The sequence below is a fragment of the Arachis hypogaea genome, chromosome 1 (assembly GCF_003086295.3).
Source record: "Arachis hypogaea cultivar Tifrunner chromosome 1, arahy.Tifrunner.gnm2.J5K5, whole genome shotgun sequence".
Classification (NCBI taxonomy): Eukaryota; Viridiplantae; Streptophyta; class Magnoliopsida; order Fabales; family Fabaceae; genus Arachis; species Arachis hypogaea.
This window is the reverse complement of record NC_092036.1, coordinates 103,803,727-103,816,805: the sequence shown is the minus strand read 5'-3', so window position 1 is coordinate 103,816,805 and position 13,079 is coordinate 103,803,727. Positions and strand designations below refer to the sequence as shown.

Sequence of the window (13,079 nt, the reverse complement as noted above, 5' to 3'; positions counted from 1 at the left end):
TATTTTTAAATTAAAAAAATAAAACTTTAATTTTAACTATATTTAGAATTTAGAATATATTGTTAAAATAATATAAGTGTATAACCATCGTAGTTATTATAATTATAGGTACTACAACTCCACTTAAAGTAGTATTTGATCCCGAATTAGCATACTTAATTAGTTTTTGACTTGATTAAATATATGTTGAGTCCTAGGCATGTCTATTGAAGATAAAGCGTGCTTCATCGGCACTATAAAGCCGTCCAAAACATTGGATTTTCTCATGAACATTGTCAACTACTGAAATCCTCACATAGCATGTCTATTGAATCATCATATACTACTGAAATCCGAAGCTTTGATTAATGATTATATCATCTCTAATTAAGTAGAAGTTTATTATTATTTGCGAGTCAATGAAGGCAACAAGCCAAGCTCGTGGCCGCACGTTTTGGTTAACTAAAATAAAAAAGAATTAATATTTGAAGTGTAAGGGTCTTAAAGTGTGTGCACAACCTTCCCTTCACCTATTAAAATCAAAGACATTCATTCCCTTTGTTACCTCAACACCTTAGATCACAAGAGCATGGCCACCTTAACCTTCCTCTTAGTTTCTTCAATCCTCTTAACCTTTGTTAATGCATATTCAACATACAACACAACCCAAATTTTCTCAAACTATATCCACAACCCTCCCAAGAATAAACCATTCCTCAACACCATAGACTCTTGCCGCCTAGCCCAAACAAACTGGGCCTCCAATCCACACGCCTTGGCCGATTGCGCTATTGGTTTCGGCCAAGGCGCCATTGGAGGCAAACATGGCAACTTATACATTGTAACCGATCCTTCAGATGATGCTGTGAATCCAACAAAAGGCACGCTTCGTTATGGTGCAATTCAAATGGAGCCACTATGGATAATGTTCGAGAAAGACATGGTTATTAGGCTTGAGAATGAGCTCATAGTGAATAGCTACAAGACCATTGATGGAAGAGGAGCCAAAGTTGAGATATCAAACGGGCCATGCATTACAATACAAGGTGTTAGCAACGTGATTATTCATGGCATTAGCATCCATGATTGTCAACCGGGTACGGTTGGCCTCGTCAGAAGTAGCCCTGACCATGTTGGCCACCGTCGAGGCTCCGACGGCGACGCCATCAGCATATTTTCATCATCCAATATTTGGGTTGATCATTGCTTCTTCGCACGTTCTGCTGATGGCTTAATTGATATTATTCATGCTTCAACTTCCATTACCATTTCTAACAATTATTTCACCCAGCATGACAAAGTAAGCACAAAACAACACTACAACCTAGTTACTTATTCTCATCATATTCAATGGTTACAACTCACGTGAAGTTTATAATTAAAAATTATTAAATAATTTTAGTTAAATAAAAATAATTCTTGAAAGAGCCTAGCAGCGGAAACGACACAAATGTCCAACACAAAAACAATATGGAAGCACTCACAACACAATATGGCAGCAACTATAACAAGCAAATATAGCAAGTAAAGCAATAAGAAGAACACACCGAGATTTTAACGTGGAAAACCCCCTCAACGTGAGAGGTAAAAACCACGGGTCGTCCAGACCAATGAAATAACTCCACTATAATCAAATGAGGTACAAGAGAGTCTCAAACAAAGCACAAAAAAATGTGCAAATAACCAGCCAAAACATCAATGCACCAAAGCTCACAAATAATAGGCAAGAAGATGAAATATACCCAAAAAACAGATCTGATGTCGAAGCCAATTTCTCCCTCTGCAGACCTCCAATTAAAATCTCCACCGTTCAGAATGAAGAACAAGATGTGAAAAATCTACAGTTCAAATTTCACGTCGATCCAATGGTGAAAGAATGAGAAACTGCTGTTCCAAAATTTCTTCTCTGTGTAAAAACGGGAAACCTAATTTCTCTCTTGCGAAACCAATTTCTCCTACTGCAAGCCTCCAATCAACATCTCCACCGATCAGAATGAAGAACAAGATGATAGGAATATGCAGTTTAAATTTCAAGCCGATCCAACGGTGAACAACTGAGAAACTGCCATTTGAAATTTACTGCTTTGGGCAAAACCGGGAATTCTGTTTTTCCCTCTTCTCTCTCACTTGGTGGCTATTCTCTCTCTCTCAAAAAACCTCAAAAAACTAAATTAGGGTTGTGACACTAGGGTGAAAGAATACACCCCCAAAATGTTGGGCTTGGGCCTCACAAAGGAGAGAAAAACCCAACAAATCTCCCCCTTCTCGACTAGGTGGAGGCCCTCGCCATTCCGGCGATCAAACAACATGTTTCAAACTTTTCTCTTGACAATGCTTTTGTCATCATATCAGCACCATTGTCATCAGTGTGAACTTTCTCAAGTTCCAACAACTTAGAATCTAACACATCCCGTATCCAGTGATACCTAACATCGATATGTTTAGATCTTGGATGAAAAGTAGAATTCTTGGCAAGATGAATAGCACTTTGGCTATCACACAACAAGACATAACGGTCTTGCTTAAAACCAAGTGCTGCAAGAAACTTCTTCATCCACAACAACTCTTTACATGCTTCAGTTGCTGCAATAAACTCTGCCTCTGTGGTAGAAAGTGCAACACACTTTTGTAGCCTTGACTGCCATGAAATAGCTCCCCCTGCAAACTTGACCAAATAACCTGAAGTAGACTTTCGAGAATCAATATCTCCTGCCATGTCTGCATCAGTAAAGCCAACTAGCAAAGGTTTCTCACCACCAAAACTCAAACTCAAGTTAGTTGTACCTTTGAGATATCTCATAATCCATTTAACAGCATTCCAATGTTCTTTACCTGGATTAGAGAGAAAACGACTCACAGTACCAACTGCATGAGCAATGTCTGGTCTAGTACACACCATAGCATACATCAAGCTTCCAACAGCTGAGGCATAAGGAATTTCATCCATTGCTTGTTTCTCCTCATCAGTGGTTGGACACTGCTTGGTACTCAACTTAAAATGAGGAGCAAAAGAACTAGCAACACATTTGGCATCATTCATGCCAAACCTTTGAAGCACCTTCTTTATGTACTTCTCCTGTGACAAATAAAGCTTCTTGGAATCTCTATAACGAGTAATAGTCATGCCCAAAATCCGTTTGGCAGGACCCAAGTCCTTCATAGCAAAGAACTTACTCAACTGTTTCTTCAACTCATTAATCCTCAAAGCATTCTTGCCCACAATCAAAATATCATCCACATAAAGCAAAAGAATGATAAAATCATCATCAGAAAATTTTTGCACAAATACACAATGATCTGAAGTTGTCTTACGGTAACCATGCTTCCCCATAACAGATTCAAACTTCTTGTACCACTGTCTTGGAGCTTGCTTCAACCCATAAAGACTCTTCTTAAGCTTGCACACAAAATCTTCCTTTCCTTTAACAACAAAGCCCTCCGGTTGCTCCATGTAGATCTCCTTGTCTAAATCACCATGAAGAAAAGCTGTCTTCACATCCATTTGCTCAATCTCCAAATCAAGAGACGCTGCTAATCCAAGCACAGCACGAATGGATGACATCCTCACAACAGGAGAAAAGATCTCCTCATAATCAACACCTTTTCTCTGGCTAAAGCCTCTAACAACCAATCTAGCCTTATACCGAGGCTTAGAATTGTGTTCTTCATTCTTGATTCTGAATACCCATTTGTTCTTCAAAACTCGCATACCCTTCGATAGCTTCACCAACTCATAGGTATCATTCTCAAGCAAGGACTTCATTTCTTCTTGCATAGCTTCAAGCCATTGAGCTTTGCTTTCATCTTCAACAGCCTCTCCAAAGCATTCAGGTTCTCCCCCATCAGTCAACAAAACAAACTCATGTGGAGAATACCTTGACGAAGGCTTTCTCTCTCTTGTAGACCTTCTAAGTGCATTTGCAGGAATTTCTAAAGCTGGTTCTTCATCTTGATCATCATCACCAACTTCATCAAGTATTGGATCAACTGTTCCATCTTCACCTGCACTTGTATCATGCTCATTATTTTGAGCTTCAACTCTACCATCTTCTACCATAGGCATAGAGGGAGTAATATCCAAGTCAGAAAAATCATCACTAGGCTGAACCATTGGCTTTTCCGCATTATCAACATCCTTCAATGTTTGGTCTTCAACAAAGACAACATCTCTACTCCGAATCACCTTCTTGTTAACAGGATCATAAAACCTGTAACCAAACTCATCCATACCATAGCCAATAAAAATACACTGCCTAGTCTTTACATCAAGTTTAGATCTCTCATCTTTAGGAATATGAACAAAAACTTTACATCCAAAGACTCTTAAATGATCATAAGAAACATCATTACCTGACCATACCTTCTCTGGCACTTCAAATTGCAAGGGAACACATGGTGTCCGGTTCAAGACATGAACAACAGTGCTCAAAGCTTCACCCCAAAAGGATTTTGCCAATCCAGATTGTGACAACAAGCACCTAACTCTTTCAACCAGTGTTCTATTCATCCTTTCAGCCAAGCCATTCAACTGAGGAGTCTTTGGAGGAGTCTTCTGATGTCTTATACCATGCTCTTTACAATAAGCATCAAATGGACCTGAGTACTCACCACCATTGTCAGTACGAATGCATTTCAACTTCTTCCCAGTTTCTCTTTCAACAGAAGCTTGAAATTGCTTGAACACATTCAAAACTTGATCTTTGGTCTTCAAAGTGTAAACCCATAATTTCCTGGAATGATCATCAATAAAGGTTACAAAATAGATAGACCCTCCAAGTGTTCTTGTCTTCATCGGCCCACATACATCAGAATGCACCAAATCAAGTATCTCCGGCTTCCTTGAAGGTGGATGGCTCTTAAAAGAGACCCTGTTTTGTTTTCCAGCAAAACAATGATTGCACTTTTGCAAAGCAACCTTACAACCAGATAAAAGATTCCTCTTGGATAACATATTCATGCCCTTCTCACTCATATGACATAATCTCTTATGCCATAAATCAGTTTCATCAACAAACTCAGCAGCATTAACAACATCTTTCACAATCTTTGCTTGAGTTAAATAAAGAGTAGAGTGTCGAGTACCTCTAGCAACAACCATGGAACCCTTGGTGAGCTTCCAACTATCACGAGAGAATGAGCTATCCAAGTCTTCATCACACAACTTACCAACAGAAAGTAAGTTCAACCGAATATCTGGAACATGCTTCACACGCTTCAAAGTCAACTTGGTACCGTTGGAGGTTTCCAAGCAAACCTGTCCAACACCGACACATTTTGCAACACCTTGATGAGCCATTTTTACATCACCAAAATCACCAGGAGTATAGGACGTAAACAAATCCCTCCTAGATGTAACATGAATAGAAGCACCGCTATCAATCACCCAACTAGTGCTATTATCAACAAGGTTAACAGATTCAAACTCTTCAACAACAAGAAAATCATCATGAGTTACATTAACCTTGTCTTCCTTGCTACCATCATCTTTATTTGTGCTCTTATCTTTACTTGCCTTGGCTTTCTCCTTCTTTAGCTGCCAACAAAATTTCTTCACATGTCCCTTTTGACCACAATGATGACACTCAATATTCTTATACTTTCCTCGAGACTTGCTTCTACTTTGATCTCTACCTTTAGGACCTCGACTTTTGCTTCTCCCCCTAGACTCAGAAACAAGAACATCTGAATGTGTAGTCGATGTACCTTGTGACTTTCTTCTCATCTCTTCATTCAAAACACTGCTCTTGGCAAGATCCATAGAGATTACACCATCAGGAGCAGAATTGGACAATGACATTCTGAGAATTTCCCACGAGTCTGGTAAGGAGCCAAGAAGTAACAATCCTTGAACCTCTTCATCAAACTTGATACCCATGGAAGATAACTGATTCATAATTCCTTGGAAATTATTCAAGTGATCTGTCATTGATGTCCCATCTGTATACTTCAAAGCCAACAACTGCTTAATCAAAAACATCTTGTTATTCCCAGTTTTTCGAGCATACAACTGTTCAAGCTTAATCCAAAGAGTCCGAGCATGTGTCTCTCCAATAATATGGTTCAACACATTATCGTCAACCCACTGCCTAATATATCCACAGACTTGTCTATGCAACAAAGTCCAATCATCATCAGATTTATCATTAGGCTTCTCTGTACCAAAAACTGGTTGATAAAAATTCTTGACATAAAGCAAATCTTCCATTTTTGACTTCCACAAATCATAATTAGGACCATTAAGAGTGATCATCCTACTAGTATTAGTATTAGCTTCCATTGTTCACAAACTCACAAGCCCAGAAAAATACCAACAAGCTCTGATACCAGTATGAAAGAGCCTAGCAGCGGAAACGACACAAATGTCCAACACAAAAACAATATGGAAGCACTCACAACACAATATGGCAGCAACTATAACAAGCAAATATAGCAAGTAAAGCAATAAGAAGAACACACCGAGATTTTAACGTGGAAAACCCCCTCAACGTGAGAGGTAAAAACCACGGGTCGTCCAGACCAATGAAATAACTCCACTATAATCAAATGAGGTACAAGAGAGTCTCAAACAAAGCACAAAAAAATGTGCAAATAACCAGCCAAAACATCAATGCACCAAAGCTCACAAATAATAGGCAAGAAGATGAAATATACCCAAAAAACAGATCTGATGTCGAAGCCAATTTCTCCCTCTGCAGACCTCCAATTAAAATCTCCACCGTTCAGAATGAAGAACAAGATGTGAAAAATCTACAGTTCAAATTTCACGTCGATCCAATGGTGAAAGAATGAGAAACTGCTGTTCCAAAATTTCTTCTCTGTGTAAAAACGGGAAACCTAATTTCTCTCTTGCGAAACCAATTTCTCCTACTGCAAGCCTCCAATCAACATCTCCACCGATCAGAATGAAGAACAAGATGATAGGAATATGCAGTTTAAATTTCAAGCCGATCCAACGGTGAACAACTGAGAAACTGCCATTTGAAATTTACTGCTTTGGGCAAAACCGGGAATTCTGTTTTTCCCTCTTCTCTCTCACTTGGTGGCTATTCTCTCTCTCTCAAAAAACCTCAAAAAACTAAATTAGGGTTGTGACACTAGGGTGAAAGAATACACCCCCAAAATGTTGGGCTTGGGCCTCACAAAGGAGAGAAAAACCCAACAAATCTACCTACATTTTTCTCTTTAATAATTTTTCTAACAATAAGGTGCTTATTATTGAAGGTTATGCTACTAGGACACAATGATGAATACACGGCAGATAAAATAATGAAGGTAACAATAGCCTTCAACCGGTTTGCTAGTGGCCTAACTGAAAGAATGCCAAGGTGATGGATGATGAGAATAACTATTTTTAAAAAAATATTATTTATACACTAAAATTAATCACTAATGTATTTGTGTATAAATACATATGTAATTTATTTTATTTTTAAAGTGTATTTATATTTAAATATATATTTTATACCGATAACAACTTTGCTAGTTAATTTTAATGTACACTTAGTATAATCGTTAATTTTTATATATACTATGAAAGAAATTTCAAATGGTGACTATGCGAAGATGTCTTTTTAAAAAAAATAATAGTTAAAATATTAACATATATTATGTTAAATAATTTAGTAAAACATGTCAAATTATCAATCGATTTTTTAGTTATCATCTTCGTTTAAGTATAGTCAGCATGTTAAATTCCAAATACTATATATATTGACGTGTTGATGAATATACATATATGCAGGGTAAGATTTGGTTACGCCCATGTGGTCAACAACCAATATGATGAGTGGAAAATGTATGCCATAGGAGGGAGTTCTAATCCAACCATTTTAAGCGAAGGAAACGTTTATATAGCACCAAATAACGATAACGCAAAACAGGTAGCAAACGAATTAAGCATTACCATGAAATCCAAAACCCAATAAATATATTAACTGATGAGTAGTATTATATTATTGGTCATTGGATGACAGATTACAAAGAGAGAAGCGAAGCAAAACTGGAAGAACTGGAAATGGAGATCTTCCAAGGATGTATTCGTGAATGGTGCATATTTTGTACCATCTGGATATGGGAATTGTGCCCCAAATTATTCAAATACTCAATCTTTTAGTGCTGTCCGAGCGTACATGGTGCCAACAATAACTCTCAATGCAGGTCCCTTAAGTTGTGTTGTTGGCCGAGCATGTTAATTAGTTTCATTAACATTTCCTCCTTTTGAGGCCTGTATTTGTAACTAGATATCAAGAAAATGGATAAAAATTGTAACGATTCGTATACCAAAGTCCTTTTTCATTCAATGTATTTGTGATCGTCAAATGCATACATAAAGGTGGTACGGAAAATTAAAGCGTAAACAAATATATAAGCGTATAATATAAGGTGTTGTCTACCGTACTAAAATATGAATTGTCAAAATTATCTCCAAAAATATAACAAATTTTATACATTATAATAAGATAAAGAATTTATATATTAACAACGTAATTTTTTTTAAAAAGAGAATTATATATCAGACAAAATTCTCACAAAAGCACATGAAATTCTCTGTCTGTGTATCAAATCCACAAGTTCCACCTCCTTTGAATAGATCGTGACAAGATACCCTTTAGTTACCGGAATATCAAAATCGATTCTGATTCCATATTGAGGAACACCATCATAAGGCTGAGGGGAACCAAGATTTCTCCAATAAAAACTAGTGTAACTAGTACAATACTTGAGCATCAGCCTCAAGGATCAGTTGCTTTAGGAGAATAAGAACAGCAAGAACTGTCACTCATAGTGAAAGAACACTCCGGCATGTGCCTGCAGAGATAGCTAGCAGTGTCACAAGTGATGAATATTGAATACTAGTAGGAATAGTAATTATAGTAACATTGTTGTTTTCATTAGAGAATGAATTGATGAACATGGGAATTTGGCATGGGACAATTACTTGGATTACTTCCTGAATATCAAAAGCAGTAGTCAACAAAATAATATATGATGCTGGTTGTGTTGCTTTTTTCAGTAGACTACTCTTTTCTTTAGTTAGTTGTCTTTTCTTGCTTTATTTAAGTTTCTTGCAACACAAGGAACACTTCAAAGGATCCCTCATCAAATATTTTTCACCATAAGCTTCCTGCACACATTCACTACTTAAGAATTTAAGAAAATGGTTGAGCTCCAACTTAATGCAAAGATCAAATGTATACAATCGGATAATGCAAAGGAGTATATTGCTTTGTCTAATTACTTCAAACAAGAAGGTATCTTGTATCGTTTTTTTTGTCCACATATTTATTAATAGAATAATGCTGCCTAAAAAAAACATAAACACATTGCTACAATGGGTTTATCGTTACTAGCTGAAGTCAGTGTTCCTATCAAGTATTGGGGATATGCTTTCACCATAGCTACTCAGCTTATAAACTTGCTTCCCACACCAATTTTGCAGTTCAGGTCTCTTTTTGAAAAACTATTTAAAAAGAGTCCCTCTTTGTTCATGCTCAGAGTATTTGGTTGCCTCTGCTATCCCCACATCAGACCCTACAACACTCATAAATTACAGTTCAAATCTTAGTCCTGTATGTATCTTGGTCCAGCAATTCATCATAAAGGATTTAAATGCTTAACAAAAACAGGAAAGGTTCTTGTTACAAGAAATGTACAGTTCTAAAAAGATTTATTCCCTTTCAAAGACGGATCCCATGAGTTCACTACCATCTCCACCACTAAAGGAGAAATCTCCTACCCACACCTATTGCCTTTCATTCCTGTTCTTCCAAACCAGCCACCACCTTCCACTGTGTGCCTTCCACCTTCCCAACCAACAAACTTTGCTCCCAACTCTCTTATTACCCACCCTACTCCCTCACCGTCACCATCACTTAACACTAGTTTATCCATTGACCACTCTCAATCCTTAATGCAATCTGGCATTGACCCCTCACCCTTACACTAACAGGAACCTCCATCAAGTAGCCATCACATGATTACGAGATCGAAAAATGAAATAAAAAATTCGAAGGCCTTTCAAGCAAATACTCAAAAGAGCCTTGAACCGATATCAGCAAGAGAAGCATTGAGTGACCCCAAGTGGAGGCAAGCAATGACAGAAGAGTATACAGCACTAATGAGAAACAATACATCGAGACTTGAAGAATTGCCACAGAACCGAAATGCTATTGGTAGAAAATGGGTATTTCGAGTCAAATATAATACGGATGGCTCAATCAACAAATATAAAGCAAGACTGGTTGCTTTAGGGTGCAGTCAGAGGGATGGAATTGATTTCAAAGAAATCTTTAGCCCAGTGATTAAACCGGCAACAATAAGACTGGTTTTGACACTGGCACTATCAAAAGACTGGAGCATTAGGCAGCTTGATGTCAACAATGCGTTCCTAAATTGCGACCTTCATGAAGAAGTTTACATGAGGCAGCTTCAAGGATTTGAAATTAGAGGCTCAAATGTGGTTTGTAGACTCACCAGATCACTATATGGGCTCAAACAAGTGCCAAGAGCTTGGTTCACTAAGCTCTCTAGTGCACTGCATGGGTTGGGATTCACCTCCACGAAGTCTGATGTATCGCTATTTGTCAGGCACTCTTCTGATTTCACTACCTTTTTACTGGTGTACGTTGACGACATTATCATAATTGAAACCTTTTCAGTAACAATTTGGGATGTCACAGCAATGCTTAATAGCAAGTTTTCTCTTAAAGACATGGGTGAACTATCTTACTTCTTGGGAATCGAGGTCACCAAGAATATCACTGGTGGTCTTGTTCTTTCTCAGACAAAGTACATCAATGATTTGTTAAAGAGGGTGAAAATGGATGGATGTAAACCTTCTCCTACTCCCATGACATCTAATTTGAAATTAACCTCGGGAGATGGCAACTTGTTTGGTGACGCTGGCTTGTACCGTTCTAGAGTGGGGAGTTTGCAATATGTTACTATCACCAGACTCGAATTGGTTTTCTCGGTGTATAAAGTGTGTCAGTTTATGCAGTAACCAAGGGAATCACATTGGAAGGCAGTGAAACGGATATTAAGGTATCTACAAGGAACTGCTTCCTTGGGCCAGTATTTACAGAGATGCTCTGACCTGTCTCTAACTGGGTACACTGATTCAGACTGCGCTTTAGATATTGAAGATAGGAAGTCTACTGCTGGTTATTGTGTGTATATGGGGAGGAATTTTGTCTCTTGGTCCTCTAAGGAACAACACTCTGTCTCTAGATCAAGCACACAGGCGGAATATAGAGGTATTGCGGCTGTTGTAGCAGAATTGTTATGGCTGACAAAGCTTATGTGTGAAATTCACATCACAGGTCCAACTCTAAAAGTATATTATGACAACTCTGGCGCTGTGCTCATGTCTGCCAACCCGGTTTGGCATTCTAGATCAAAGCACTTTGAAGTTAACTTGGCATTTGTTCGTGATCATGTTGCAGCTGGCAGAATTGCAGTGAAACACATCCCTGGTGATGTTCAAATTACAAACATAATGACTAAATCAGTTTTCTCCACAAAGTTCCTTGACTTTCGAAGCAAACTCAGGATTGAAGATGTTCAATGCCTTCGTTTGAGGGGGGGTGAAAGTATAAAGAGTAAGTAATAGTCAAAAGCGTTAAGTTGGATTTAGTTAGACAAGTTAGAAGTCTGTTAGTGAATAGTGTCACGCTGGGAGTAGAGTCAAGTCCGTTGTAAAAGAGAGGTTTATCACAGCTATATATAAACCAAATTCTGGTGTAAAATTCATTGGGCATTCAATCACAAATATCCTCTCTCTCTCTCTCAAGAACCTGCCAGATCTCTTTTCAAACAGTTTTTTCCATAAACTACGAAGCACCGACACTTTCTTCTTGATTCGTCGTGTACGACGGAAATGGATCCCTTCCAGTTTTTTTATCACTTGAGGAAATGAAGTGTGATCTCTCACCATTAAATTTATAAGTGGGACTAAAAATAAATATGAGAGAGAATAATGAAAGGTGAGAGATCACAATTGACACCATCTATTTTTTTTCACTGGAGAGGATCCACTTTCATGTACGACATATATTAATATTTTTCCGACACGCATGTCTTCTGGATGTGTCCAACCGTGTCTTGATAAAAAATAAAAAATTCTTCTCCAGACACATTTGAACACACCTAAATATCATCACGTGTCAACGTGTTAAATTTTATTCTTAACATGTATTCTTGAAATGAGTTTCGAAATAGTATATATTATTAATTATTAAAACAAAATATATTTTAAATATTTTATATAATAAAAAATAAAAATAATTAAAAAATTAATTTATATTTTAATATTAATAAAATACTAAAATATTATTACAAATTATTTAAAAAATACTTTATATTTTATATATATGACCTGTCTCCGAGTTATAAAAATTTTAAATTCATGTATTTTTGTGTCTCATATCGTATCGTATTCTATGTTCATGTCAGTGTTCATACATCATTTCTAAGTGTTTTAAAAGTACTTATTTAAAAATTGTCTTAATTTTTTTTGTTTTAACTTTTAACACATTACATTATTGGAAAAAAGAAGTTGATACATTATATAAAGAGAAAAACTTAAATAGGTTCCAAACCATTGTTTGCACCTAAGCTTAAGTTTCTAACAATAACCGATAAATTCCTGAATACTAAAAAATGAGACAGATATAGGTTAAAAAAACTTACATATCTCATTTTTAGATGATTAAGAACCTATAAATATTTAATTTTAATTAAAAGTTAGTATTCCTTAAAAAAATATATTTAATAGTTATTTTGTTAAATAAATTGAAAGTTAAAATAATACTAGAAAATCAATACTATAGTAGCCAATTTTAGCTAATAGTAAATACTATAGCAGATTGTCAAATAAGTCTAATATGGGATTTACTAAAAATGAGTTTTTGTTAAATTTGAATTTTAGATGTTTCTTTTAATTGAATTTTATATTCGAATATTTATATTATTTGCAATCACTTTTAGTTATTAATTTAATTTTTTTAGACTAATAATTTAATAATATATGTTTAAATTATATTTTAAATATTAGTGACTAACTGCTGATAAAAAATAATAAATTTTATTGTCTTTTTAAT

General features: G+C 36.4%; 1 protein-coding gene across 1 annotated transcript; it reads left to right on the top strand.

Moving 5' to 3' along the window:
• The first annotated feature begins 500 nt into the window (after positions 1-500).
• On the top strand, positions 501-8,192 carry LOC112779769 (probable pectate lyase 16). Its single transcript, XM_025824144.2, has 4 exons — positions 501-1,279; positions 7,201-7,304; positions 7,721-7,859; positions 7,953-8,192. Exons 1-4 carry the CDS (start codon positions 569-571, stop codon positions 8,169-8,171), a joined length of 1,173 nt encoding a protein of 390 aa, XP_025679929.1. The 5' UTR covers positions 501-568; the 3' UTR covers positions 8,172-8,192.
• The last annotated feature ends 4,887 nt before the right edge of the window (positions 8,193-13,079 follow it).

Bases quoted from the DNA above. Each gene is read 5' to 3' on its own strand.
- LOC112779769 (XM_025824144.2), top strand. From the start codon at position 569: ATGGCCACCTTAACCTTCCTCTTAGTTTCTTCAATCCTCTTAACCTTT. The intron at 1,280-7,200 runs GTAAGCACAAAA...TTATTATTGAAG, and splicing joins ATTTCACCCAGCATGACAAA to GTTATGCTACTAGGACACAA. The intron at 7,860-7,952 runs GTAGCAAACGAA...ATTGGATGACAG, and splicing joins ATAACGATAACGCAAAACAG to ATTACAAAGAGAGAAGCGAA.